Source organism: Chionomys nivalis, chromosome 11 (genome assembly GCF_950005125.1).
Source record: "Chionomys nivalis chromosome 11, mChiNiv1.1, whole genome shotgun sequence".
NCBI lineage: Eukaryota > Metazoa > Chordata > Mammalia > Rodentia > Cricetidae > Chionomys > Chionomys nivalis.
This window is the reverse complement of record NC_080096.1, coordinates 49,052,170-49,080,086: the sequence shown is the minus strand read 5'-3', so window position 1 is coordinate 49,080,086 and position 27,917 is coordinate 49,052,170. Positions and strand designations below refer to the sequence as shown.

General features: G+C 42.0%; 1 protein-coding gene across 4 annotated transcripts in view; it reads left to right on the top strand.

Moving 5' to 3' along the window:
• Nfia (nuclear factor I A) overlaps nt 1–27,917 on the top strand; it is a 345,107-nt gene that overhangs the window by 237,377 nt on the left and 79,813 nt on the right. For all 4 annotated transcript variants that reach the window (XM_057783547.1, XM_057783548.1, XM_057783549.1 and 1 more), the window contains exons 5-6: nt 3,023–3,140; nt 9,475–9,602. In XM_057783547.1, the coding sequence (XP_057639530.1) occupies nt 3,023–3,140; nt 9,475–9,602 (246 nt within the window). The remainder of the gene's footprint in view (nt 1–3,022; nt 3,141–9,474; nt 9,603–27,917) is intronic.

Sequence of the window (27,917 nt, the reverse complement as noted above, 5' to 3'; positions counted from 1 at the left end):
TTGAGAAGCTCATTCTCATTTTAGATTCTGGAATGCTTTAAAATTTTAGATGTGCATGTTTGCCAATCTCTGAAATCACTCACAATGATTCCATTGAGCACTTTGGATCAGGCTGTCTGGGGCCTTTGCTGCATCCCCCTTTACTGCAAACTACAATGGAACGTAGGAGGTTGACATAAGGCCCATTAAGGAACACGTATGTGGGCTGAGTTATTTTTTTAAATCTGTGTAGAGGTAGTACACTGTATTTACATATGCATGTTTCTTCCTTCACATATTCTGGCTCCCTTGATATTGTAAAATGGTAACAGAGGAAGAAGACATTTTCCTAGAGCAGATCGCACAGCACATGAAGTGTTCAGAGGAAGGGCCAGCATCCACCACTGTGTAGCTAGGCCTCAGAGTTCGCCCACTCCTTCCAGGCCTTGCCTCACCACTCCTCCTTACCACAGTGGGCTGCTCCCGTGCTCAGGGCTGAGGAAGCTTTCCCACCAAGCCAGAGCCTCAACTCCACTCTGAAATTTGTGAAGAAAACCTAAATTCAGATTTTTGACCCTGACAGGCCTTTCCATTCTGTCTGGTTACCAAGGCTGGAGGCCCCAGGAGGCCCCAGGTACAGGAGCACCTGCCGTAGTATTATGTGCAGGCAGCTCCGGTAATGATGAGTGCCATGGGACATCTTGCATAATAGCCCATTTCATACATAAAATATTGTGGAATAAAAGATGAAATTATGCAAATAAATTGTGTCCAAAAACAGATGATAGAATGAGTAGCAGCATTATTGAGTGGAAATATGTTTACACTATTGTCAAGATGAGCTAAAGGCCCCTCTTTTATTAAAGCTTGTTATTGAGACAGGTGCTCGATTTTCAGTTTTCCATATCTTAGCAAAGAATTGCTTTTACATGACAGCTATGCTTGAGGTTTAGTCATTGCTATTAGTCAACTCAATGTATAGTTTTAGAGATTGCTCTATTCCTTCATGTCTTCAGACTCCATAGTTACTTAAGGTACTATACGGTCCATCCTGCCTCCCCAGCAACCATCCTGAGAAGCCCTCGTTCCTGTTACAAGGAGCTGCCAGTAGGACACAGGGTGTCCTGATTGGTATAACTGATACCTGGCTCCTCCTGGCCATCCTTGGATCTCATCTCACCTCATCTTCTTGTTTAAATGACATCACTGCCTCATGGTTTACTAACTCAATTCTTCAACCACCCCTTCTCTCCCATGCTTGCTCTCATGAGTGAGAGGTATTTCTAGATTATAAATGCAAAACCGATGGTATCCCCAAAGGCTGCTGGCCCCTCTTTTTCTAGTGATTAAAACTCAGTACAGCCACCTGCATATATGACCAGTGTTTATTGATTGCCTCCAGCTGCCAGGGGCGATGCGTAGACACTGGCAATCTCACTGCAAAGGTTTCTACTCCCAGAGATGCTAAATGCATTGATGGTTCACAAACTTGTGGTGCTCCAGACTCAAATCTGTACTCCTGAAGAATATACCAGATCCTTTATGACCTAACCTCAGCCATCCACTGTGACTCTACCTTAGCCATGGTTTTTGTCACTCTGTGTCCTGTGACACAAAGCTGTCAGAAACCCAGTCAACATTTTCTGTTCCCTTATCTTTAGGCTCTTCACTCTACCCAGAATTCCTACTTTCCTTCCAGTTATGTGTGCCCTCCTGCCCTTTCCACACCCAGATACACTTTCTCGGGCCCTTTTACTGCCTTGAGCCTCTTCTTCCGAAGCTGGGTTAGACACTCACTTCTGTGCCAGTTTCAGGATTACTGTTTAAAGGCTTCTCAGCTATCTCTACCTTAATCTGCCAGGTTCCCCTGTAATGTGTTCATGGGCAATGTCTCTGATCTACATGTCTTCTCCCAGCAGTTACTGTTAATAACAGTGCTCCATAATCATTTCTTGAGTAAAATCTGGGCTCGTGGTGTTCCTAATTATCTTTTCTCCTAATAGATATTAATGCATCGAATGTATTTCTCTACATTGTAATATAATATATGTTATATTTTAAGTATATCTACTGTACTTCTTTTACATAGTATTTCAAAAACACTTCTTGAACCATTAGTCTCAACGTGGAATTTACAGTTTTTTTAAAAAAAAAAAGATTGGTGGGTGTGACTAATTTCATTCAAAAAATACTTAAGCTACTGTAGGCAAGACATCTAGAAGTGGGAAGATATAAAAACACAGATAATAATATCTTCAAAATGATCCACTATAAAGATAATAGATTGGACCAATTGGATCACAAGTTTTCAAAATCTGCTATGAAGTATGGGTAACAACTACTTCAGCTTCACGGGCTATGCAATCCCGTCATCCGTCATCGCTGCAGGTTCTTCCTGTCACAGCAGCATGCCGTGCAGGGGTATGCAAGGAACCCTTCTTTGCAAAAACATAACTCATACACACAAACACACCAAAAAAACCTCTAAATCCCACCAAACCAACAAACAAAACAACAGACCTCAAGATACAGATGTATGCAGGGAGTTCATGTACTATAAAGACAAGAGAGTGTGCACAGTTCCCATTGCAAGAAATGGAAAATGGGGGCCTAGATGGACGGATTCACTCTCATTAAAATTCAGACGGAATTCCAAAATACCGATAAGGAGACGCTGTTGGGATCAAAGGAAGAAACCCTAGAGAAAATTTGAGGCTGTCATTTTTGAAAAAAAAAAAAATTAAGACTAAAATATGAGAGGTATTTTCATTTAAAACATCCAGGAATGCCGCAAGCTTGGTGACAGTTTACTGTTACAAAAAGGAAAAGATAAAGGGCGCCTCGGAAAGAATGTGCCTTTCTGGTGTAGACCATCTTTACTGTCAGTGTTCCTTTGATCTCACAGTTTATTCGTGTCTATTCCGGATAAGCTTTGCAGATAAATGCCAACAGAAAATGTGCTCCATGCTACGCTAACATCAGTTCCTGTTGATCTGGAATCCATAGGACTTAACTTACGGTTTGTTTGTTTTCCTCTCTCTAGCACCAATCGCTGCAGGAACCGGTCCCAACTTTTCTCTCTCTGATTTGGAAAGTTCCTCATACTACAGTATGAGTCCAGGAGCAATGAGGAGGTCTCTACCCAGCACATCCTCGACCAGGTAAGTGAATTGGTGGCCTTCCAAGACGCTAAAACACAAAAAAGCACACCTTGATTTTGAACTCTGAGTATGCTGGATATTTAGCAATGTGTCTATAACAAAAGAAGTGGGGTAAGCCTCAATAGGCTATCTCATTAGAGAGACAAAGCAAATATACACGAGACAAATAGCAAGTCACACACACACACACACACACACACACACACACCAGTAAGAGAACCAATTACTTCAGGTGTATTCCATGAAATAAGCATGATTTGAATAGGTTTTGTCCAAAATGGTGAGGTGCTCCACTCTGAAAGCTTTAAGGTGAGGCAGAAAAGGCATGGTGTCTGGATGAGGGATAATTTGAGCAAAGACATGGAGAAGAGCGATAATGGATGTAGCATAGTCTCTGGGAAAGATGGCTGGACTGGGCTGGGGAAAAAGAGGTGAGTGCTCTGGCTTGATTGGAATATGATGGGAACTGTGGACACCAGCCTAAGCACCCTGGCCACAATCTTTTTAGCCTGCTGGACCCCATAAATTCCCCAAAGATGCATCTGATTTGGTATCCTGGTATGAGGTTATAAAAGAAATACAGGTCAGATAGCAGGATGGGGCCATACTTTGGCCCCGGGTGGTCCAGGAGGCCTGCAGAAGCCAAAGTTGGAAAGCACAGCTTCCTGCGAGTGCCAGACTTCCTGATACCCTTAGTTAACTATCAGAGCGAACATCTGGAGAAGCACTTTGCAAGACCCTGCTGTCTCTAGATAACCTGTACTGCGGGCAGGGGATTAGGCATCAGAGCCATGGCGTTCCTAACAAATTGGCTTTAGCACTGGACTGTGACAGCAAAGAAAGGAGCAGAGTAGGGCTGCCAATCATGTTTGTGGCTTTGCAGAAAAACATTTATCAAATGCGATTTCTGTTAGACATTTATGATTTAAAATAATGCCCAGAGTGTGGGCATTCTCCTTGGCGTGGGAATCTACCTTACCTTTATGTACAGTGTCTTAAGCATCAACTTGAAGATAAATCAAGCTGTCATTTCTAACACTGTATTATATCTTCAGCATTGTTTAAATGTCCTCCTTGGTTCATTACAGTATCACCTCCACAAGAAAACAAAAGTCTCAAATCCCAAATGCATTTATAATAGAAAAGGGGGATTGAGAATACATTTGGGTGTTAATACACTTGGAGGATTTTTAATATTTGCTGCCAGAAGAGACAGTGCACTCAGTCAACAATAAAAGCTTTGTAAATACTTACGGGTGGTGCTTAATTTAAAAGTGCATGGGTGACTTGTTTTTCATATGTGAGCCTCTGTCCCATGGACTTCTCTCACAGTGTCCCTTTCCTTCTGTCCTTCCACACACTCCAAGTTCTGTTCTACGATTTCATGTTGTGACTTGTGGGTGGAAGGCTGATTATTGTCACTGACGAGGCTAATTCTCCTATTCTGCAAATAACTAGTCCTGATAAGGAGTTAATTATAAATATCACTAGATAATAACCAGTTAATAACTTAGTAATGTTTGATTTTCTCTTGTTATCTTCCTGGGATGTTTATTTATTTATTGTTTTATTAGTGTGTAGGTGTGTGTGAGAGAGAGAGAAGGAGAAAGAGAGGAAAAAGAGAGACAGGGAATATATTCAGGTGTGCTTGTAAGGGTGTAAAATAGAAACTAAAGGACAAATTTTTGGGAGTCAGTTCCTCCTTTCACCTTTACATGAGTTTCCTAGAGGAGACTCAAGTTATTAGGTTTTTCTCAGCAAGCACCTTACCTGTTGAGGCATCTCACTACCCACCCTAAAGTGATGAAAAAAATTTTAAAAAAGTCCTTCAATATATAGACTCATCAGAATTATCTGTATCACATTAGAAAATATGCCTTGAATAATGGCCCAGAATCACATACAAAAAAAAGTTTTAGTTGTCTCCAGCAAACAAGATTGCCATTGCAGCCCTGGAGCTACTAGAACGCAGAGTAGTTCAGCAGCTTTCCAGGGCCACAGCCCTGGTAGAGACAGGTCACCATTCAAATATGTATCTTCTTCAATTTACAAACCATAGCTATTTGCAGTGAATTGTCTTAGTAACAATGGTGTATCCAGGAGCCATAGAATGTGGGGTCCCAGCAAAGAAGTTATCTCGAATTGTTGACTGTGGTTTTCTGTCCTGCCTGGTTTCTGTCCTCCCACCAAGTCCCACAGACATTTAGCCCCAAAGAAATCACACAGAGGTCTGTGTTAATGATAAACTGATTGGCCCACTAGCTCAGGCTTCTTATTAACTCTTACAACTTATATTAACCCATTATTCTTATCTATATTAGCCACATGGCTTGGTACCTTTTTCAGGGGAACAATCTTCTTTCTTCTGTGGTTGGCACAGGACTGGGGAGAAATGGGCTTACTCCTTCCCAGAATTCTCCTGTTTGCTTTGACCCACCTCTACTTCCTATCTGGTTGTCCCACCTATACTTCCTGCATGGCTACTGACCAATCAGAGTTTATTTAAAACATAATTGACAGAATACAGAATTGTCCCACACTATCAAATCTCCACCTCACCCTGGTCCATGTGGCTGCTGTCTGAGTGTTATTACTTTATGAGTGGCATAAGCTTGTCTTTCCTCCCAGTCAGGCTCTATGCCCCTTGAAGGACAGTGTCTCTTCTCCAACTCAGAAGCAAACAATAAGCACAAAGTATTTTTACTTGGCACTATGGGCACCAAAACAAATCAGAGGAGCTTTGCACACTGACAGGTAGAGATGTTCAGATTGGTTGATGTGAACACTCAGTAAGGGAAATGATTTTGCCTTGTGGGTACAAAGCAAGGTGTGTCTCATGTATTAGGAAGCATGCAATAGAATCCTTGTATTAGACAGTCAGGATCAAGAGACAGAATCAAGGACCAGTTCATTTATAAAAATGAAGAAATAAGTAAACAAAATAAGCATGAGCTGTGTTTCCCGTGTGATTTATATTGCAGCAGGATGGGGATCTCCAAAATCACAGAAAAGTTGGATCAAAATAGGAATAAGGGTTTTATTCTAAAGAACTTTGTCATGATAGACATCCATGTACAGGTCATAGGATCAGTAACTGTGTCTCGGAAGCCCCTGCCTATCCTTCCTAGCATTGCCAACTTCCTAAGGATCCTCTTCTCCTTCTATCCACACATCCATCTTGCAGATGCTGAGCCTGTGTCCATCCTGAATGTCCTCGTACACAAGCTCAGGTGTCAGCTGTAACCATACAGTATCCCCACTTGTGCAGTTCACACCTGAATTTTACTAGCACGCTCCCAAGAAAAACCAAAGCTTTAGAACTCAGAAATATGTTAACAAGGAGAGAGCAGCACACAGTGGAATTGACCTCTGGGGTTGGATCTCATTGAAGAATATGATGCTTGGCTGATCCCTCATCACAGAAGCTTTGGAGTACTTAAAATAATCTGACTGGAGTAGACACTAGAGATCAAAAAATGATACTGATAAAAAAGATGAAGAATCCTTGAGTTGTCAGCCAGGATACAGTGGACAACACTTGCACTTCTTATTCCCAAGACCTCAAAGTTCTGCCAGTTAGTTTCTCTAGTGTTGGGGGTTGAATCCAGAGCCAGATAAATGGTGGCATCCTGATACACGTGTAAAGCGAGGAAAGGAGTCTGGGGAAGGGTGGTTAAGGCACCAGCAGAAATCTCCTGAGAAGTGAATCTGCTACTCCCTGAGTCATGTCAACCTCTATCTGTGCCCCCTTTGTGCAGCTGGGAACTTCCTTCAGTAAGCACCTCACATCTTTCCCCAGATATCACAAATGCCATTGTAAAACATGTAGTCAGTTGTGTAGGGTGCACTTGTGCAGGATCCAATTAGTCCTGTTGGTCATCCGCATACCTAAAACTCTGTGTAGTAATAGGAGAATCATGGAATATCAAGGCAGCACCACTTCCTGGGGGGGAAAATCCTAACTGCATCCCCACAGCTCTTGCAGTCTTGCCAGAACAGGCAAGTCTGGTATTTGACTGACTGGAGTATACCAGAGATTTTCACCCAACTTACAGTCTTCTAAGTTGCAAGATGATTTCAAGTGACTGACAGTTTTAAAACACAAGTATTACTAAGTGTGGAGAAAGAAGCCAGAACCCATATGGAAAGGAGGGCACTCCTTATTAGATCAAGAACCTTGACCAAGAGATTTGCTTTAAATTTGGCCCCTAGCTACCTGCTTACAAGGCAAGAAGAGGAACCAGTTGGTTAGAACATTTGTATTTTCCACTAAAAGAGATAATAGGATTGTGTTTAGAGACACTAGGGGCTTGTGCTTTTTTTATATCAAAATTAGTTTTCTGTATGTAGTATGTATAATCGCAAATAAAGAACATGCCGTCGCCACATTTTACATAAAGCAGAAAGGGTTTTCAAGTGGTTACTTTTCACCAAACTTCCAGAAAAAGGAAGACCATTCACCAGGCAGTTCAGACCCGACCTGGAGTCCTAAATTAGCATGGTACCAGAGGGCTGCTTCCCTGCAATCTGGTTTTAATGAGAATAGAACTTAAAACCTAAGAATATTGGACCTCCCACATGAATGATTTGAATTTCTTACCTAAATTGTGTCCTGTGCATTTTAAAATTCGGATTGGGGCAGTAACATTATCTCCCCTTACCCAGGTTATAACCCCTCCTTTTTCCTGCTGCCATCCCAAGTCCATTCTCTGCACTTCCCAGACACTTCTCCACAATGTAACTTCCATGTCACACCTATAGAGGACTTCAGAAGCCTTTGTTGCTTGTAGGATAAAGTCCAGACTTACAGTATCCCCTCTGACCTCCATGTTCGTCTTTTGGGCCCCTCCGTTGGTTTATTGGTTTCAGTATCTCAGAAGCAGTTTTATGTGTATCACACCTGGCTTATGCCCCTGCTGCCAGGCACCTGCTCTTGGGATGTTACTCAGTGTCTGGTGACCTTTATACCATGAGCTCAGCAGTGAGGATGGATGCTGCCCTGCCATTCTAGGTTCTGCTGCGACTCCAGGGGCCAGACATTAACCTCTTAGATTTTGAGGCATGGAAGTGTCATGGGGCAAAAGAAAAAAGGTCAAGGTTAGAAGAAAACTTATGAAACTTGAGACAATGGCAGTTTGCCAAAAAATACTGAGGGTTTTAATATTTTTAAAATCATACAGTGCCTGAGTTGTGCATTAGTGGAGCCTCCTCTAGACACTTCCTGTTTCTATTGCCATCTCATTAGCCCTTCCACACAGCTCAGGAGTCCCCCTGCCCTGAGGAGCCTTTCCCAAGCTCCAGGTCTAAGTACCGGCACTCCTCCATCCACAGCCAGTGCATGGTTCCTTCGTGACCCCTCTGTTTTCCCTTGTCCTCTCCATCTCTGTTCTTGGAGAGCCATGCCTGGCTCACCACACTGTTCCACGTCTGAGTGCTGCCCCTGGCTGGAGGAGCTTACACAGCCAGTGTCTGATGACTGAAACCCAGGCCAAGATCTTCCTCCTGACACGTGGGCAGGAGGCTTCCCACAGCCATTGCCCAGAGTGGGAGACCTGCGCGCACAGCAGTGTGTTGCTGGCCCTCAGTCTGCTCACTAGATGTGCCCCTGCTGTCCAACCCTCAAGCTTCGCAGTGGGGAGGTTCTTCAGTCGCTCTTCAGCTCGAAGGAAAGAAATATACTGCAAAAATTCCTCTGTTATACCTCTATAGAAACTGAGTCTTTCTTCAAACGAATGAAATAAAATGTCATTTTTCTCATACGTCTACGCTCTTCCTTATCTCACGGCAAAGCACTCACTCCTTCCTGCTATTTTGAGCCATTCTGTTTGGCATTTTATCTCTGGTGCCTAAAGGAGTATCCGGACTACGTGATGTGTAGTAAATATCTCTTTTTTAATGAACGAATCCAAGTGGAAGATGAAAAATGCCCCCCAAGCTATCAAAGCATTCCCTAGGAAGATAATGAGCCCTGCTTTTTATTTACTTATTTTTAACCTTTTGGGGGCTTGTGCAGAGATTTGAATAAGTTTCTAGACGTGCTGCTAATGACCACACCTGAGCCACACCTGTGGAGCTAGGCTAGTTGGGCTTCCTAAGTGGAAGCCAAAGCAGAAGCCAGCCACTGACTCCCCAAAGAAAACAAGGCACCAAACGGAGAGGTCGCAACAACTTGATGAGTAAAGACGAAGCCAGGGCTTGGGCACATAGGCCAAGGTTGCGTACCACGTCCAGTTGCACAGCTCCACAAGTGCCTGCAGAGGGTCCTAGAACTACACGTTTTTCCAGTGAGGTGTCCAGGAGAAAGGTGGCTTAGGCTCTTCTTTGTTTCTTTCAGCTCTACCAAGCGCCTCAAGTCTGTGGAGGACGAAATGGACAGCCCTGGTGAAGAACCATTTTACACCGGCCAAGGGCGCTCCCCGGGGAGCGGCAGTCAGTCCAGTGGATGGCACGAAGTCGAGCCAGGTGAGCAGGGGACGGTTATGAGCGGGAAGGAGACAGCATGCTCACGTGGTCCTATCCTCACACACATAGTGGCAGAGAACAGCAGATACAGCCGGAGTGAAAGGCAGATGAGTGTGACTCGTCTCGCTCGGAGCCCACGTGTGTTTCATTTTGCTTTGGTGGTTGTTGAGCTGAGGTCTCTCACTGTGTAACCCACAGGGGACTCAAGTTCCAGGCTTTATTGTTCCTCTGGCCTCAGCTTCTTGAGTAGCCAGGGTGGCGGTTTTCTTTTGCTTTTATACATACACACCTTTTGTTTTGTTTTTTAAAGCAGGCTCTAGTATTTATATGGAAAATTATCAAATTTGCTAACTCTATGGATAGCAGTATAAAGCAGAACAAGTCTTCTATGCCACAGATTACATTGGATTTTTATAACATACGAACATTTGGATGTTTTTCCTTGTTGTTGGTTTTCATCATTATTGTTTAAACACCACAGCTACCTTTATGTCTGTCTGCACGAACCTGGGTGCATTTCTATTGGTCTAACCGTGGGGTCATCAGTGGTGGCTGTAGAATCTCAGAGCAATTATGATATCAGTGGCTTCTGGAGACCTTAAAGTCTGCCCTCCACGTGGCTTAGGGGAATGGGCTCCAATGCCTTTGTCAATACAAGTCAAACCTTAACATCTGACCTCCATATAGCTTGGGGAATGAGCTCCAATGCCTTTGTCAATACAAGTCAGACGGATAAAAGATAAAGGGGCTTGGGAATCGTCTAAAGTGCAGTCTTCACTTCAGTGACAGGGCTGTGTGGTTATAGACAGACTGCATGGCCTTCCTGTCAAACCCAACCTGACTATAGTAAGAGCTGCTTCGGTGCTCTTAAAGACAAAGTGAGGTTATCTGTATTGTCCACTTAAGAATTATACCCAGCACATAGGGATACAGAGAAAAAAGAACAAATTCTCCGGCCATCCCTCCTCACTCCAGTCTCAAAGTAACTGCCTGCAAGAACAGACGGGCACCAAGAAAATCTTGGAACTAGCCCCTCATCTTCCAAGCTTACACCTCCCTCTCCTCCCCAACAGTTTTTCAATATACAAACTCTACAGCTATAGATGGCTTTATATGACTATAAAGGAGCCACAGAAGGGAGATTTTAGGGTGATGGAACCATCTGGATCCTGATCATGGGAGTTTCCATAATCAATATAATGTCTGACATTCACAGAAGTGTGTGCCTCCTCCCTACCTTAGCTGCATTCTGTCCTGATTGAAAACAGGTACCAATAAACCCCCAAGCCCTACCGACTGGGTTGTTTTTAATCTTGTTCCTTTATGAAAATGTAAGACTCCTGTGTGATTTCCTTCTGCCCAGTGCCCTCACACAGCTCCTGAGTTCACCCACTCAGCAAACTTCAGTGGAAATTTCTAGATCAAGTATGATGGCACTTCCGAGAATTCCAGGGTAGATGATGCAGCAGGGCTCCTGCTTTCGGGGGATTTAGAGCAGGTGCGGAACCAGAGCAGACCATCTTGTGTTGTGAGGGGCACGGGGGTGCCAAGATCTGCTAGTGTCCTTGTCTCTGAATGTCACCCATGCAACACTCCAGGTGTGGTGGCTGTCCTCAACAGGCTGCTCGTCCGTCATCTTTGTCCACACTTATATCAGCCAGCACTTAAAGTGCCTAAGAAATAAAACCAGGTCAGGCGAGAATGCAGACGCTGACTTCCATTGCCAGTAAACCGTGCCCCCTGTGTAGTGCTGATGGAAAGTTTATGTGTACTGAAAAATTAAAAGAGAGGAAACTGTTGAGCCGCGCTTTAAAGCAAGTCCTAGCTTTCCTGCTTCAGTGACAATTAGAATGAAGTATACAGGTGTGGAACATGTGTGCAGGAGGCTATACTCACATGTCCCATGTGTACTAAAGCTAGTTTATGACGCTGACAGACACAAAGCCCGCACAGTGAGCCCGGCCCTCCCAGCCTCCTCCTCGTCTTCTCTGGCATATTTGGGGGCTGTGGTGTCCAGTTGGACAGAACGCTTCGGCCTGGTAACTCTCTTACTCACAGTGTTTCCCATTCATACCTACACATTGCGAGTCAAATGTTTCTAAATCCTAACATCTGTGTCTCCGCACCCTTTGCCAGCCATCAGATAACTAGGTTTAGTGGTTAAATCCTCTTTGCATGGAGAGATTTTTTTCCTTTCCTTCTTCTTAAAGAAATCGTGTTCCTGAAAGGATTGCCCATTGTCTGTCCTTGTTTCATTAAAGAAAAATGCAATCTCATGGCAATATATTTGTGGGGACTGGAGAGCGTAGTGGATGAATTTATATTTGGCCATATTCAGCATAGAAAGTCATAATTGAAACAGGGCCTGAGGGGACATTAAAACACAACGGAGGGATGTTGCACATGTTCATGGCGACTTTGGTGTCATTAGCTCACACCAGCCACTTTAAATGGATAATTTATGCCGCCAGATGGTCCTTTTTGGGGATTTTCCATCAAGCCCAATCCCTTTTTTGGCACAGAGAACACCTTTATGTTGTTCCCACACTTATCCGGGCCTACATAGCTTTTCCCCAGGGGTACAGTTAATTAAGTGGGAGGCTTTTAGTGGTTCACTCATGTAAATTGCCTTCAGAAATATGTTGGGAATTATGTATATCCAAATGCATGGGCAGCCTGCGCTTGGGATAATTCTCCCCAACAAGTATGAAGGGCACTGGCTGTATGCTTCTGATGGGACACGGGAAGCAAGGCTGTCCTCCCGCTCCCCTCCGAGAGTGCGGCATCTGGGACAGCCTCCCTCGGTTTCCAGGGCTCTTTAAGTATAGAGGCCTGAAGGTGGCTAGGAGAGACTTCCCTCAGCAACAGGAAGACGGTGAAAAGTGAAGCAGTGCAGACTTCCGGTAAATTACGCGCATGTTTTTCAAATGGTTCATCTCAGCACTTCCGGCTTGGGCTGGCTTCTGCTTCTCAGTGCTCCATGCGTCCCTCCACTTGGTTTCATTCCCCTGTTGTCTCACAGCTTGGTAGGACTGGACCTGGATCTGGTCGTGCACTGTGACATGAGCCCCATGAAATTCTGCCCGTCAGAACTCACATACCGTTGATGGCTGTATAGTCACACAAGTGACAAGTCGGCCATGAGATGATGATGCAAATGATTAGAAAGGACTGTGGCAAAGTCCTAGCTGTGCCTGTGTTTGTCAGTTAATGTTCATTATAATGTACAGACTCTGGTGTTGTTTGTTTGTTTGTTTGTTTGTTTGTTTTGAGAGCAGCTTGCCTAAGCCCACACTGATGGTGTGTCTGTGGCCAGGATCTGTCTTTGGAACCAAAGTTGACACCAAGATATAAGCTCACTTCTGTATTTAACCTCTTTAGCATGATCACTTAAGCTAATGTTTCAAGGTCTTGTGTTCCAGACTCATAGTTAAGTTAAAAATATCATAATAAAAATCATAAATAACTCGCTAGAAAGACCTGAAAATTCCCTGTTTTCCTTATCTCAAACTCATCATGGAACCTAGGTCAGGAAAAAAAGATATGAGCTACTAAATACACATAGAACAGTATATATAGGCGGAGTATGAACTGTTAATGATGAAATATCTGTCATATCATCCATAAAATCAAATAATCCTCAGTATTTAGAACTTGTTCAAAGGCTATGTCAGAGAGGCCTTGTGTCCACCATCTCTTCCTTCGTAGCTTCTCTCTTCCTTACCCGCGCTCCCTCTCTTCTCTCCGTAGAATGTGCACTCCCTCAGAGTGCGACTTAGTCCGTCTTTTACACTGCTGTATCCCTAAAACCCACAACAGTGTGTAGGACATAATAGGTGTTCAATAAATATTGACTGGATGAGTGAATGAAGCAGAGAGCAGAGCTTTCTTATACACTCGACAGCAGAATTTTCTGCCAGCAATCCTCTAAAAATTGGTATTTCCTATATTCTTCACCTGCAGGCTTCCAGTCAAATCTAATTACTGGCAAATAGTAGGAAAAATAATTGCTAAGACTCAGCCAAGCATCTCATTGATCAGTAGTAGGGCGTCAAACTATATTCCAACTACCCTTCTGCTTAACGGGATTTCCTTTAAATAAACCAGATACTTTTTTAAAGGTAATTGAAAAGAATAGTGCTTATTGGCAATTAGGGTGGAAAGGAGCAAGTGACGATGGAGGGAACAGTGGTCAATACACAGGAGGCCACAGTGAAATAGGAAACTACACGTTGTCACACAGTAAAGCTGCTACTTTCAATGATATGCTATGTGACATATGATAATGGTACATTTAGTGATATGTATATCTCAAAATAACCCAAAGCAAGGAGTTTGACTGTTGCTATGACAAAGAAATGGTCACTGTTTGAGGTGATAGAGACACTAGCTTCCCTGACTTAGTGAGTGGGCAGTGTGTCCACACATCAAAACACTATACTTTTCCTCCATAAATATGCATAGTTATTTGTCAATAAGATATAGTTCTATATTATTTCAAAGAAAATTATAAAACATAATGCATGATGGGTGAGGCCTGTATCAAGGATCTCAACGGTGCTCTGTTTTTGTGAGGTGTTGTATAGTTGAGATTATCTGGTTTGGAGAGATCATCTCCCTGATTCACTAGTGCTGGACATCTCTACTCTTCCCTCTTCATTTTTCTCATATACAACCATGTATGTACCATATGTATGTACCGAGCCTCCGAGGACCTGTACTGAACTCCGCAGGAAGTGTCTCAGAAATGCATCCGAGACCAGCCAGATCTCACGGCTGTGGGACTTGCCCAACTTATCTGAAAGGCAGTTACCTTTAAATGTTATATTATCAAGCCTTTCTAAATGCTATCAAGCTGCTAAATAAATGGTTTAAAACCTACCCCGGTTGGATAGAAACCCACCCGTTTTCATAGGGATCAGAGCGGTTCACATACTAGGCAGCTGCTGACCCTCATAACAATAAAGAAAAGCACTCTCTTTCTCCTCGTCCCCAGTTCCCTCCCATTCCCTTCCCCCATTTAGGCCTCTGCTCATCGTACCACTATCAGTCAGATCAAGTCATGGAATTTTATCAAGAGCCAACTGTGTGTAATATTCTAGGATAGATAGAAAGAAGACCCCAATGAGTCCATGTCTCAAAGATCAAGCCTCTGGAAAACCCTCGGGGCTTAATGACTGCCAATGCTATTATACAACAATAATAATACAATACTATTATTTCAGCCCCATCTCTGTCTCTTAAGTCAGGACCCTCAACTGAGCTGATAGAAGCCAAAATCCTCTGTAAAATTAATATCCTCCAATCACATGAACTGTTGTCCCTGGGATCATTGAGGGCGCAGACTGATGGCAGTTAAAAGAGCTATAAATCTCAGTAGAGAAATTGGGTCAGTATCTTTAACAAGTGGCCAGTACACTGGGCTTAGGATGGAATCCCACTGAGAAACATTTCCAAACTTGAAAGAGACTAGCCTTCCAATAATTAGCACAAAATAAATTATGCTAATTATTGGAATAATATATTTCTTGTCTGTGTGGTCATTTTTTAGCTATCCTATGACCCTCCCTCATGTTCTCTCTATCCCCCAAATAGAGGGCTCTTCAGATTGTTTGCCTGTGCTGCTTCCAGGCTTGACGCTGCCCCTGCACTGAATATGTCATAACATTTCAGTAGATCTAAAGGGAATTCACTATAAATCTGTAACACTTGTCCATGAAACTCAGTGCTGTTGAACTGTAGGGTTAAGAAGCTACTTAAAACTGGGTATAGTGGCATATGTGATTCCAGCACCCCATCCCAAGTTCAGGGTCATCTTTGGCTACTTAATGAGTTCAAGGCCAGCCTGGACTAGATGAAACTCTGCTTTAAAACACACAATAAAAAATGAACTGTTTGAACTTTCTCATATAGAAAATGTTTCAAAATTTGAATGCATTAAATTATGTATATATATATTATAAGTATAATCACATTGAGATGACAAAAATATTAATAGACACATTTATGTCAGTCAAAATGTTGTAAATTTCAAACAGTTCAGTGCAAGACTTAAAGCCAAACTTGATTAACTAATATATTTAATTGCAATTACTTTTTAAATGTAATAAGTGATGAACTTCTCTCAGGGATAAACTTATTTCCAGGATAAGTTGATTTCATTTTTAAAGGTCAAAATTAAGTATGTCCTCTGTTCTTATAAAATGTTATTAAATAAATAAATACATTTCAAAACCATTTTAAAAGCATCTACAGAGGACTGTTTTGGCAAACAGTTAGCTGGTAGCCCCAGATTTGCAGAACTGGGACACTAGGTCTCAATGACTATATGCACAATTACATTTTGAGAGTAGCATTAGTTCATTGCAGCCCTTAAAATGTTTATTAGAAGTGAGGCATGGTCTTGCACTGGTAATATCAGCATCTGGGAAGCTAAGGCAGGAGGCTTAACAGTTCAAGGCCAGCCTGGGCTACCTAGTGAAACTATGTCACAAAACGAAACAAAAATCACCTGTGGGACTTGTCTGGGTTCCCACACCTGTCAGTCCCATTTGACTGCCTACAGCCACTCTTCAGTTTTCAGGGTGGGAGTTTACCAACTCGTCCATCCAGATGAGACATATAGGACCCGTTATGCATGCCAGTAGAACAGCATCAGCCTGGTAACAATAGTCCATTGATCACAGACACTCTGCTGCACTCGCATAAATTAGGGGAAATGATTAAATCTCCCACAATCCCCTGCAGTAATGGGAAGAGTTGCCGTCACAGAACACTGCCGTGGGATCAATGTCCTGGCTTTTCCTCTGCATTTATGGAGCAGTGGGAAAGCATCACTCTGTGGCAGGGTGCTCCCCCATTATCTGCTTAGTATCGGCACCTGCTCGTTAGGGAAGGCTGTGCTCCAGAGGGTCTGTCTTAATGACCCTTATCAGAGAAAGCTCACCTAAATAAAGGGGTACGACAGAAAAGCACCATTACAAAACAGGTACTCTCACCACCCTGCAAAAGATGTGCCTACCTTTTTATCAGGGCTGTTTTCTTAATGTCAGAAAAGGGCCTAATGCAACCCTTTTTACTGAAATCTAAAAAGCTATCTACTAGAAGAAAAACAGTCTTCTCTCATACACATAGTCTGTATTGTGTACCACATGCATATATGGCAGAGCGTGCTCAACAAAATTACTGTTGTTTTTCTTCCAAAGCCCATTTGCAGCGCCTGGTAATGTGACAGACATTCAATCAATATTTGTTGAATAAATAAATACGAAGCTGGAGACCATGTGTGTCCTATCTTGTCCTTTGAATCCGGTCAAACACTGAGATCAGAGTGCTGAGCGCATTTGATGAAGGAAGGAGGGGGAGCCTCATTGGCTTTGGAGAACCCAGATGCTCGATTTTGTAAATACTGAAGCTCCCAAGAAAACAGATACTGCCTTTCAGCTGGGCCTGTGTAAATCAATAAATTACCCAGATCACCAAAATCCTTTAGTTTCACGTTTGAAAGTGAGCTGTAGAAATATCTTAGAATGGAGCAACAGAGAAGATGACGCTGATTGGCGAGGCTCACCTGTGACTCCTCTCCCTGTGTCTGTCACCATCCCCAGGTGCTGTTGGCTCAGTGTGTGAAGGAAGAGAAGAGCGATAAAGCTGATCCCCTGCAGCCCCCGCTCCCTTGGAAGGCTTGTTTGAGAGGGAATAATAAGAAAAAGACAGAATGCTTTCTAAAAATGTATAGAAATTAGGAATTAAAATCTCTAAGATTGCCATTTCCTGCCATGATCAAATCTGCAATCTTTGCAAACTGCTCTAGATTTTCTGGATTTCTGTGTGGGGAAGAGTTGGGAACAACAAAATAGCCCCACCTTCCACTTCAGCTCTGAGAACATCAAATAATGTTCTGAAGAAATCAAAAGCTACCATTTACTGACTTCCCACTATGTGCAAAGTACTGTATCTGTCATTATCTATGGGATGCCTACAGTATACATGAGGTACATTTAATAATCCATAGAGCTTGTTAAATTGATACACAAATTGAAATATTGTGTATCTCTTTTTGGTGAATACTAGAAGAACTCTGAAGTGTTACAGGGGGTATAATGCTATGGCATTTGATGGGAAACATGTTGTATGCATCTGTAAATATCACCTACAAAGCTCTGTGCAAAGTGGAAGGTGAAACAGAAAAATAAGCAAGGTCAAAGCTGGCCTCAGTGAGTACAGCTCACTGAAGCAAAGGGGCGGATCGTTAAGTGAGTGCTGAGACTGACAGGATGTGGGGGACAGAAAACCTCACAGTTTGGGAGTTTCTTCATTGGCTTGGGCAGTAATCTCCCACTGTGCTTGGCTTGCTTACCAGCCCTCCCCTGACCGCTGGGGCAGCAGCTGACCTGGTCTCCAGGTCCTTCTCCTCCCAACAGCCAAGGATCACCTGCCCCATTCCTAAAATGTATGCAGATGGCACAACCTCTAGGAAGTTCACAGTATGTGAAGTACATGAGTTGGGACCATCCTGAGCTAGCCAAAGAAATCATTCCTTATATGTACCAAGATCTCCCTGTCATAGGTTTGTGACTTCCAGATGGATAAAGGGTAGACAGACAGAGATACATGATAGATTAGAATTGCTTCAGATATGATATTTTGCTTTACTTAGATATTAAATTAGATATTGTTAAAATTTTCTTGAACTACAACATAAGGTAGTTTTAATCTCTGCTATAAAAGAAAAATTCCCTTTAAGTAGTGATCTTAACTTCTCTACTGTATGAACATAGTGTAGATATGAACTAAGCCATAATTTGATTAAGAAAGAAGGCATATTGGCTAATATTTTTGTCACTAGAATGCTTCTGGAATTTTAAATAGTTAAGTGTTTTATAAGCAACATTTAATGTTAATAAACACATATTGTTCTCAACTGTACATACACATATATACATTCATATATACATACAATATATACACATATGAGCTAAACATAGATAATTATTTCACATATATCCATTTGATTTATTTAAAAAGTGACCAGATATCAGATCATTTATGATCGTATTTGCAGGCTGATTTCTCTCTTATTTACCTTCTGTTTTTCTACCATGCTAATGAATCTATGTATATATTAAATGATAGGGTATTATACCATATTTCATGTGGAAATAAAGGCTTCCAATGCTTTTTAATAAGGTAGTTCTTTAATACTCTGGAGCAAGAATCTTTTTTATGAGGAATGGGAAGAGAGGAAGAAGGAAGGCTTTGGGTCCATGTAGATCCCTGCAGTCCTGGTCTCCCTGTCTATCCCGGGCATCAGCTTCTGATGGGCCTGTGTGCACAACCCGTTTTCCTGCAGACAATTACAATAATTTATCCAACTCCATCCATCCACAGGCTTCAGTTACATCATAAACTCATCAATTAATCAAAGACATGCCACCCATTTGGAGATGATGGGTGCAGTCCGTCCTGGGAGGTTCCAGGAAGCGCTCATATGCACACAGTAAATCAGAGACCACGTCCTGATGGATTTCTGAACAGCTCTCCAAGTGCTCCAGTGGAGAGGGTTTCCTCCAGCCCTGGCTGCGGTGTATGTCTCTCAGACGAAGGGGGCAGGGAGAAATGCAGCATACAAGAGTCCCCTCCATTTTACAATATTTCCTAGAGGCGAAAAATTTAACTGAAATGGAAACACTACATGTTAAAAGCAGCTCATTGGTGTGACTTTTTAGAACCAAGGATTACTGATTCCCTCCCCACCTCTTATCAACTAAAATCCTGTCTGATGCTTTTGGATTATTAAATACAGTGCTGCTACGATCTTTGGCTCTCTGGTTTGTTAGATGTGAGGGCCTGCATATAGTCCAGCACCTTGCAAGGTTGTGGAGAATGGGTGCCACCAGCCTCTGCTGATGTTCAGAACTCACTCAAACCAGGCTCCTGAGTACCTGTGTTTGGATGTGGGCCGTTTATCCTCTTGTTCTTTATTTTGAATAATTCCAATTTCTAGGCACCTACTTTGCAAATAATGAGGGGTAGATTAAAGTTTCCATTTGGTGTAGATAGACATGATTGAGCATGTTAGAACTTCTGAGAGCATCGGCCACATGTCTGTTTCTAATCTGAGTGTCCTATGTAGTCCCAGCTCTTCTGCCGTTTAGCAAGCCTAACCTAGAGTTAGCTAACATCAGCTTCCAGCATTAGTGACTTCTGAATATCAGGATTACGTGGATCGATGCCAGTCAGGGCACATCGTCTGCTCATCAGCCTTGTCATGAAGAGTGAAGTCTACCAAAGTCATTCTGCAGACCTGCTTGCATCCCAGCACACCTTAGGTGCTGACGTAAGCCAGGTCATGGGTTCTAATATCCAATACGTGTGTAGGGCCTAAAAGTGTTTAGCTTTCTTTCACCGTCAAGGGCAAGTCAGTAACCATCGTCATTTGGATCAGTGAGTGGAGAAAGCCGGCTTTGTCTTTTTTGACACACGTAGTAGTCGCTCAGTTGGGAATAGCCGGTTGTAGTGCCCAGTGTGGTTTGCTGTGTTGTTTTTAGCCCGTATAAAGACCTTTTCCTCACAAGTGCTGGATAAAGTTCATCCCATGAAGAGAAAAAGCTGTGAACGATGCTGCACAGCTAGCGATCCATCCTGATTGGCCTGTGGGGAGTTGTCTGCTTAAAATGGGATCCTTGTGTTGAGTTTCCAAAAAAGGTGTGAATGTGAAAAAGAAGTGTTAAATCATGACTCCAGAGAAAATGTCGGCCATGAGCAGTTTTTAGTTGAAGTAAAAAACCAAACTTTAAAAATTGGATAAATAAGACGAGTGGGGGAAAGGGTGAGTCATTAACTCCAGATCCAAAGCATTGTGGAGAAGAAGCAAGTTTCACTGAACCTGAATGCAACATTCAACAGAGACATTGATTGAATGGAACTGACTCATTTTCTTAATTGATATGCAAAGCTCTGCCAAGCATTTACCCTTAGTGTCAGATAAGTAATTTTTAATAAAATATTTCCAAGACATGAAGACAGTTAAGAAAACAGCGCGGTTTTTAATAACTGCACTCGTAAGTAAACGGATCTATCATTATGTTGTCACAGAGAATGACAGGGAGCAGAAACATGCTGCTGATCCCTCACAGATAAGTGTGTAATGTAATTAGACAGACACCCTTCCTCTGTCGAATGCAGCATTAATCATTAGAAATGCAACTTACTCTGTTTGATATGTCACTGTTGTTAAAAAGGAAATAGCAAGCCAGCCAGATACTGTGCTGCAATGACTCATGGATTTGTATGATTGGTATCAGAATTCCTTTTGGTTTTTGAAATGTCTACTAGATACTGCTAATAATACTGTGGCATTTTTGCATGCATGAAGATGTAGTTGAAATCCAGCAGTTTCTTTTGCAAAATATCAGTGTAATGAGTATTCTTGGACTCTAAATATTTTTAAGCTTTGAAATGGCCTTCGGGCTCATCGATCTGAAATGAGGGTTCAGTCTATAGACGGATTATCCTATCAGGCCTGGGTTAGAAGTTGTCTGCATTACATAGTAGCCCAAGAGAGAAACTTTCTGTGGAAAAACTCCATCTTCAAATGATGAAACACATTACCTCTTTCCAACATTCATAAACACTGACTTTTTAAAAAATCCATTTTCCTTTACTATATAGCCCTGTCTTGAGCTGTGAATTGCTGGATAGTTATACAAGGATATCAGCTCAATTCACTGCACAAGTCTATCTTCCCACTTTCTCGGCGGCTCAACGGCCTTTCAGGGCACAGAGCAGGGTTATTGAAGGATGGCAGGCAGACTTCACTAAGTAACAGGTGGAGGTCAAAGTAGTTTATTTGTGAGGATGAACAAGTACAGAGATGGAGCATCAAATGCTTTGCCATAATAAGGTTTAGCAAGAAAATGCTGACTATACCAAGCCGAGATTCTCGCTGACAGAACCTTTTCTCGTGTTTATTACTTGATTTCACAGTTCAAGCAATTTGAAGAGGCCCAAAATTATATTCTCTTACCCTTATGAAATGTTTCAATCAGCTTCAAATTTTTCACTTCAGATAAAGTGATGGGTGCTTTCCATGTATCCAAGAAATATTAAGGGAAATAGAGTCCTCCTGCCAGCGTTACCCCACACTGCCTTCAAATTAAATTTTGCCAGTTGAACCCTCAAATTCCAAGTGTTTGATCATGACTGGAGTGACAGGTAGGATCATATTTTAATAAACACTTAAGCTCACATCACTGGGGCTAATGTTATTTGCTCAGAAAAGCACCGATAAGGATTTTGACAAAGCTGGAAGACTGCACTGCCTGTGGCTTCTTGGAGATGAGAGGGAAAGAAAGGGGGAACCTTTGGGTTCCCCGTCCTTTCACACCGTGCACAAGCTTTGCTTCTCGAGACTACAAATTACCTGTGCACACCTATCTTTCACAATAAGATCCATGAAAGCCATGTTACCACTCCTGTCCAACAGAATGAGAAGGTAGGACGTCCATTGGCATCACACAGACAAGAGATGCTCCAGGGGACTCCACCTCAATGCCAGCACACGCATCTTCCCTGTAAGGTGCTGTGACCATCAGCCTCACATGACTCTGGACACCCAAACTGTGGTGGTGCCCAGCAATGGAATTTGTAAGTTAACCCACGTGCATTGGAGTAGCTTCACGTGCCTGGCATCTGCCATATTGGGAAAGGCAGATGCAAACCAAACACAGGTGCTATTGTTTACTTTTGCAACTGTATATCTAAGCAGAATGTTTTACCATGTTGCATTTTTTTTTAGTGCAAAGAAAATCATTTGTTTTTCTCACAAATTTCTTCTTTACCCACATTCCTACGAATGGGAGTGATTGCTGTGTTGAGCCAAAGCCAATTCTTCCCCTAACATACGGCGGGAAGAAAGACTAGGAGCAGTGGGGTAGGTAGAGAATATGCTGTCTCCTGGACACTATGAAGCATGGCACACAACTTGTCTCTGGGCTGTGTTTTTGCTTTTTTTTTTTTTTTTAAAGAAAGAGGAAGCTTCGTGTTGCCCCAGAAACTAGGTTTCCATGTAGCATTTTCCTTGTGTCTCTGCTCTGTTTTCTGTAGCTGTACATAGCTCTTCCTACTTAAAAGACAATATTTGGAGCACAATAGAGATTCATTATTCCTTTCCCCTAGAAAGATTAGTATGATGTTTTCTACCATACTCCTTTTTCTTTAAAAAAAAAAAAAAAGGAAGGAATCACTATGTCACCAAGCCTTTTAAACAGCCTGGACATCTCTATGACATGGTAATTCTTCCAGAGGTTTTCCCGCAGCATCCTTTAAAATGCATACAGGATGAGGACAGACTTTGGATGCATCTTACCTTTCATCGGATTCTCTCCCTCATAAAAAGTGATGTCCAGACATTTTTATTCACTGAAAGAGGCTAATAGCCAAATGTTTAACCTCATGGTTACCTAGTGTGTTAATTATAGTAAGTTATGTTACAGTGAACCGTAATGGTTTTTATCATTAGTACAAAAATCTAAGAAAGGAACAAACTCTTCAACCACATCTTCATGTCGCATTTTGTATGTTTGCACGGACTGGACCAGAATGGTCCTAAAATGGTCATTAGTCTATCCAGTTAGCATCTTCCTTAGCATCCTGGTTGTTAAAGCCGATCTAATCACGTGGAGTAGTTTCGGTGGTGCTAGAAAGGCCCTGTTCTTGCCAAGGGCAGAGTAGAGAATGTGGCATAATTCAGCAATTGAAGAGATGTGCCTGAGCCTTCATCCTGGGCTTGAGAAATGTTAGGGAAATTGATACGGATGCTATTAGTCTAGTAGACACAACTGGGCTTTTTGTTTCCCCAGACTTGTACCTGAAAGGTAGTTGAATCTGAAAACCTGCATGTAAAAAGCCAGTCATAAAAGTGGTTACCAGCATTTACAGAAAGGAAAGTGTTACACAGAAAGTAGAATGAGCCTTGGCTGCATGGGTTCAAATCTGGGCTCCTCTCCTTTACTAACTGGTCTCTCACCTTCTCAGTCTTTCCCCTCAGTCACTCTCTGAGCCATCCTTCTGCCTACTGGCTATTCCCGGGCATGCTTGGCTTGCTTGCTCCACCTGCAGGAGGATTCCCCGCCTCCTTCCCGCCCTAGTGGTTGTGGCAGCCCCAGGCTGCTGTTTTGCTTGGTGCGGTTTCAGTTACCCATGATCCTCTCTACTCCAGAATGTTAGTATTCATCTTGACTCTTCACGAAGGAGAGATGCTATCTGCCTAACTTACATTGCCTTGAGTCTGCATATAACTTTACCTTAGCAGTACCTTACTTTGTACTAATGAGACAACAGTCAGGTTTTGTCCAGCCTGACTGTCCAGTAAATTGCCAAGACCTGGATGTTAAAATGCCATCAGTAGGCAAATTTCTTAATATGCCATAATCTATACCTCATGCAGCATTAGATTGTAGGACGGTAAGGATAATACCTATATAGAAGAAATAAAAATGTAAAGACTTCAGATATTTGTAAGTACAAAGCACATAGTTGGCGATCTCCAATTTATAGCTTCATTATTCACAGTTCGATTTTTGGAAGCAATTAATGTACAGAAATTTGATTTCACCAGGTGTCTCCTAGCTCTCTTGGAGACAGGCAGGCGATGAAGGCTTGTTGTAACCTTTAGGCTTGGAGGAATAATTGACCTGGAGCAAGATAGGTTGCTGGGGATTAGAAGCTGACAATACGGAAAAGAATAGCCAAGGTGTGCCAAAGACCATACAGACCAGCAGTTCTCAACATGTGGGTCGCAACCCCACAGGGGTCACATGTCAGAGATCCTGCATATCAGATATTTACATTAAATTCTTAACAGTAGCAAATTCGCAGTTATGAAGCAGCACCAAAATAACTTTATGGTTGGGGTCACCACAACATGAGGAACTGTGTTAAATGGTCACAGCATTAGGAAGGTTGAGAACCACTGGTATAAATGAACCTTGAAGCATTTGGGGGGTCTCCTTCTAACCTGCTTAGGGGCAACTCTCAGAGGGAAATGACATCTTTACTAGCTCTTCAACCAAGTAACAGCACTCACCTGCCTCAGTTACTGTTGCTTGAATTGTAGGTTCAATTCCCAGGTCCTACGCAGTGGTTTACAACCATCCATAATTCTATTTTCGGGGGATCCAAAGCCCTCTTCTGACTCCCACAGTACCAGGTACACATGTGGTACGCATACATACACTCAAGCAAAACATTCAGACGCATAAATTAATTTAATGTCTGTCCAGCTGTCATTGGAAAATTCATGTTTATGGTATGTCCTCCCACACACCCACTGCTCCTATAGATCCTGAAAGCGACTCCTTTGGAAGATTCTCCGGCAGGAACAACTTCCTACTTCCTGTAGCAATCCTTTCACAGCTGCCACTACAGAGCTCTTGGTCACAGTCTTTGATCAGCCTGTAATCTGCGGTTAAAATCAGGATTCCCCTGTTTCCTTTTTTCATTACTTAAAGTAAGTCTTGATTTCTCCAGGAGACCTTGAGAATTAATTTAAAGTTTTAAAATATCATTTAATCTTATTTGTTGAAATCTATTTCTTACAAGAATTGGCCGGAGGGGAGGGATAACAATTTCCAGAAGTGTTTAATCCTTTTTTGAAAATAACCACGAATTACACCCCTCTTCCCTGACTCCAAGAACGTCGTAGCCTTTCCAAGAGGTAGTGTCGTTTTCACTGATTTCAGTGTATCCTAGAGGAAAACCTTATAACTTAGGATTCCTTAGGTAAAAGTTACAGAAAATTCTTGAAGTCCAGAGAATGAGCATTACAGGTGTTGCTGTACATATTTGAAATCCTATTCGTTCTTATTGCAGGTGACATATCGCAATATACTTAGCAACTGAAAGCAGCACACATTTTGCATGTCCCATTTCTGTGGTCAGGGTTCTGAGTATATTCAGTCTAACAAGGTGCTCAGGACTCTTCAAGGCTGGAGTCATGGTCTTGTTCCATCCGGACTCCTCTCCGGAGCTTAGGGTTCTCCTTTATGTCCTCACAGTCATTGGCAGAATTCAGCCTTTTGACTTTAGAACTAAGGTCTTGGTCTTTTATTTAAAGTTTCATTTAAATAATCCCTACCAGTTATTATTCGTACATTAATTCTATAACCTGGTGCACAGATAGTGAGTAGAAGAACTTTAATGAGGAGTTTTCTTTGAAATAATGTACGGAAACTAAACTATTCCAAAAGCAAAAGTCAAGATGTATGTTCTGTAGTTTTTAACATCGAGGATTTTTAGCTGCATTTTGAAATTTCATCTGGTCAATTAAGTATACAAAACAAATTAACCAAAACATACATTATGCATGTAGAAAAATATTAAAGTATATAATAAGGAAATGTACTCAATATAAGTCTTTAAAAATTGAAAACACAAAGTAATTTTGAGCTTCATGACAGCCTTAGGGTTCACATTACTTGACTGGGATAAATTTAGAAGATTAGACAGTCTGGCTTGTTGTTCTTGCATGCTGACTGAGCTTCTTCCCTCTTTAACTCTTTCAAGGAGAGCTTAAAGTGTGTAAGTGTGTGTGTGTGAGTGTGTGTGTGCGCGCGCGTGCACATGCGTGCGCTCACACTACAATGTGCATGTGGAGGTCAGATACAATCTGCAGGTGGGCCTCACCTCTCACCTTGGTTTTAGGCAAGGTCTCCACTCCTTGTGCTACTGTACTGTGTACTCCAGGTTAGATAGCCTGCAGACTTACAGGGATTTTCCTCCCTGGGCCGTCCGTCATGCCATAGGAGTGTGGGGACTAACTGAGCATGGCTTCACCTTGCTTTGTGTAGGTTCTTGGGATTTGGATTGGGAGTCAGGTCCTCATACTTGAACAGCAGTGCTTAACCACTGAACTTTGCCCAAGCCCCTATTTCGCTAATTATTTAGCACTTGATCATTCTTTACTTGTTACTGTCTATTGTACTTAAAGTTCCTTTCTTACACATCAAACATGGAGAGAAAAGATGAACATTTTGAAGAAATCACAGCTTTCTTGAGTCAGTCATTTTCTCCCTTCAATAAAGTTGGTTAAATACCATAACTATAACTATGATTCCATTGTTCAAAAACTAAAATAAAATCTGCAGTCTTCAAAGTTTTGACATCTTCCACTGCTATTCTATTTCTGTGTCTTTCCTAACATGTAATTCAGGCATCTGACTGAATTTAAAGAAGCAGAATCGTTGGCAGCTCAAAACTTCATTTGTGCAACAGAGGTTTGAATGAGTTGGGAGATATGTCTACACTTAAACATTTTATTATTTCCCTTTTTATTGGAAGGCTTTCCCCATTGTAGTTAAATGATAATACCTTGTTTATGTCACTGACAGTGTTCATGTACGACCTCAGAGTATCCTACCTGTTAGCACAATGGTATTGTGTGGTCCGTAGACTTTTCAACAAACAAATGTAATTAATGCCACTAGAATTAGTGACTTTGTTTTTAATTCAGATCAAATAGGAATTGACCTAGAAAGCATTTGATTCAGGAGTACGAATAAAATGAAATCACACAGCCATCCATTCTGTACTTGCGTCTGACTAGAAATGCACTAACTAGTTTGTTTCTCTCTTGGGATGGAAACCTTAGATTTTGTTATAACGTGGCATCTCTGTGTGAAATCACAGGTGAAGATGAAATCTGTACAGGGAGTTTAAAGAACACACTCACACACACGAATGCACGCACACACACACACACGAATGCATGCACACACAGGAATACATGCGCACACACACAAATGAATGCACACACACACACAGAGAATCCTTTGGGATCCTTTGGTATGTTTCACAACCTTTGATCAACATCTTTAACTTAGAGAAGGCTGAAACAGACTCACTTCACATCCACTTGTATTTGAATATCATATTCTAGAATCAAGCTAATCTCAGATTTAAAAAATAGATGTGTTTAGGTATAGACAAACAAGTTGACATTTGGACCATCTCTGTATCTAAATAAAAAATGCTCATCATAGTTCATAGTCCTAGCAATTACTCAAAGACAGCTGCATATTAATATCAATAAATCTATTACTAATTTTTCTAGTTTGCCCAAATAATTCTCAGAGCTTTGACAAAAAGAAAAGTTACAGGTAGACATGTGTAAATGAACGTCTTCTTCTAATACAGTGCAGACCAATTTTGTGCTGGAAACTTGAAATTCCAGATTTGTCCTGTGATATGGAGACTTGAAGTCATTTCCTTTATTTTTATGTCCAAATGTCTGTTGTCTTAACTGGCACGCTCCGA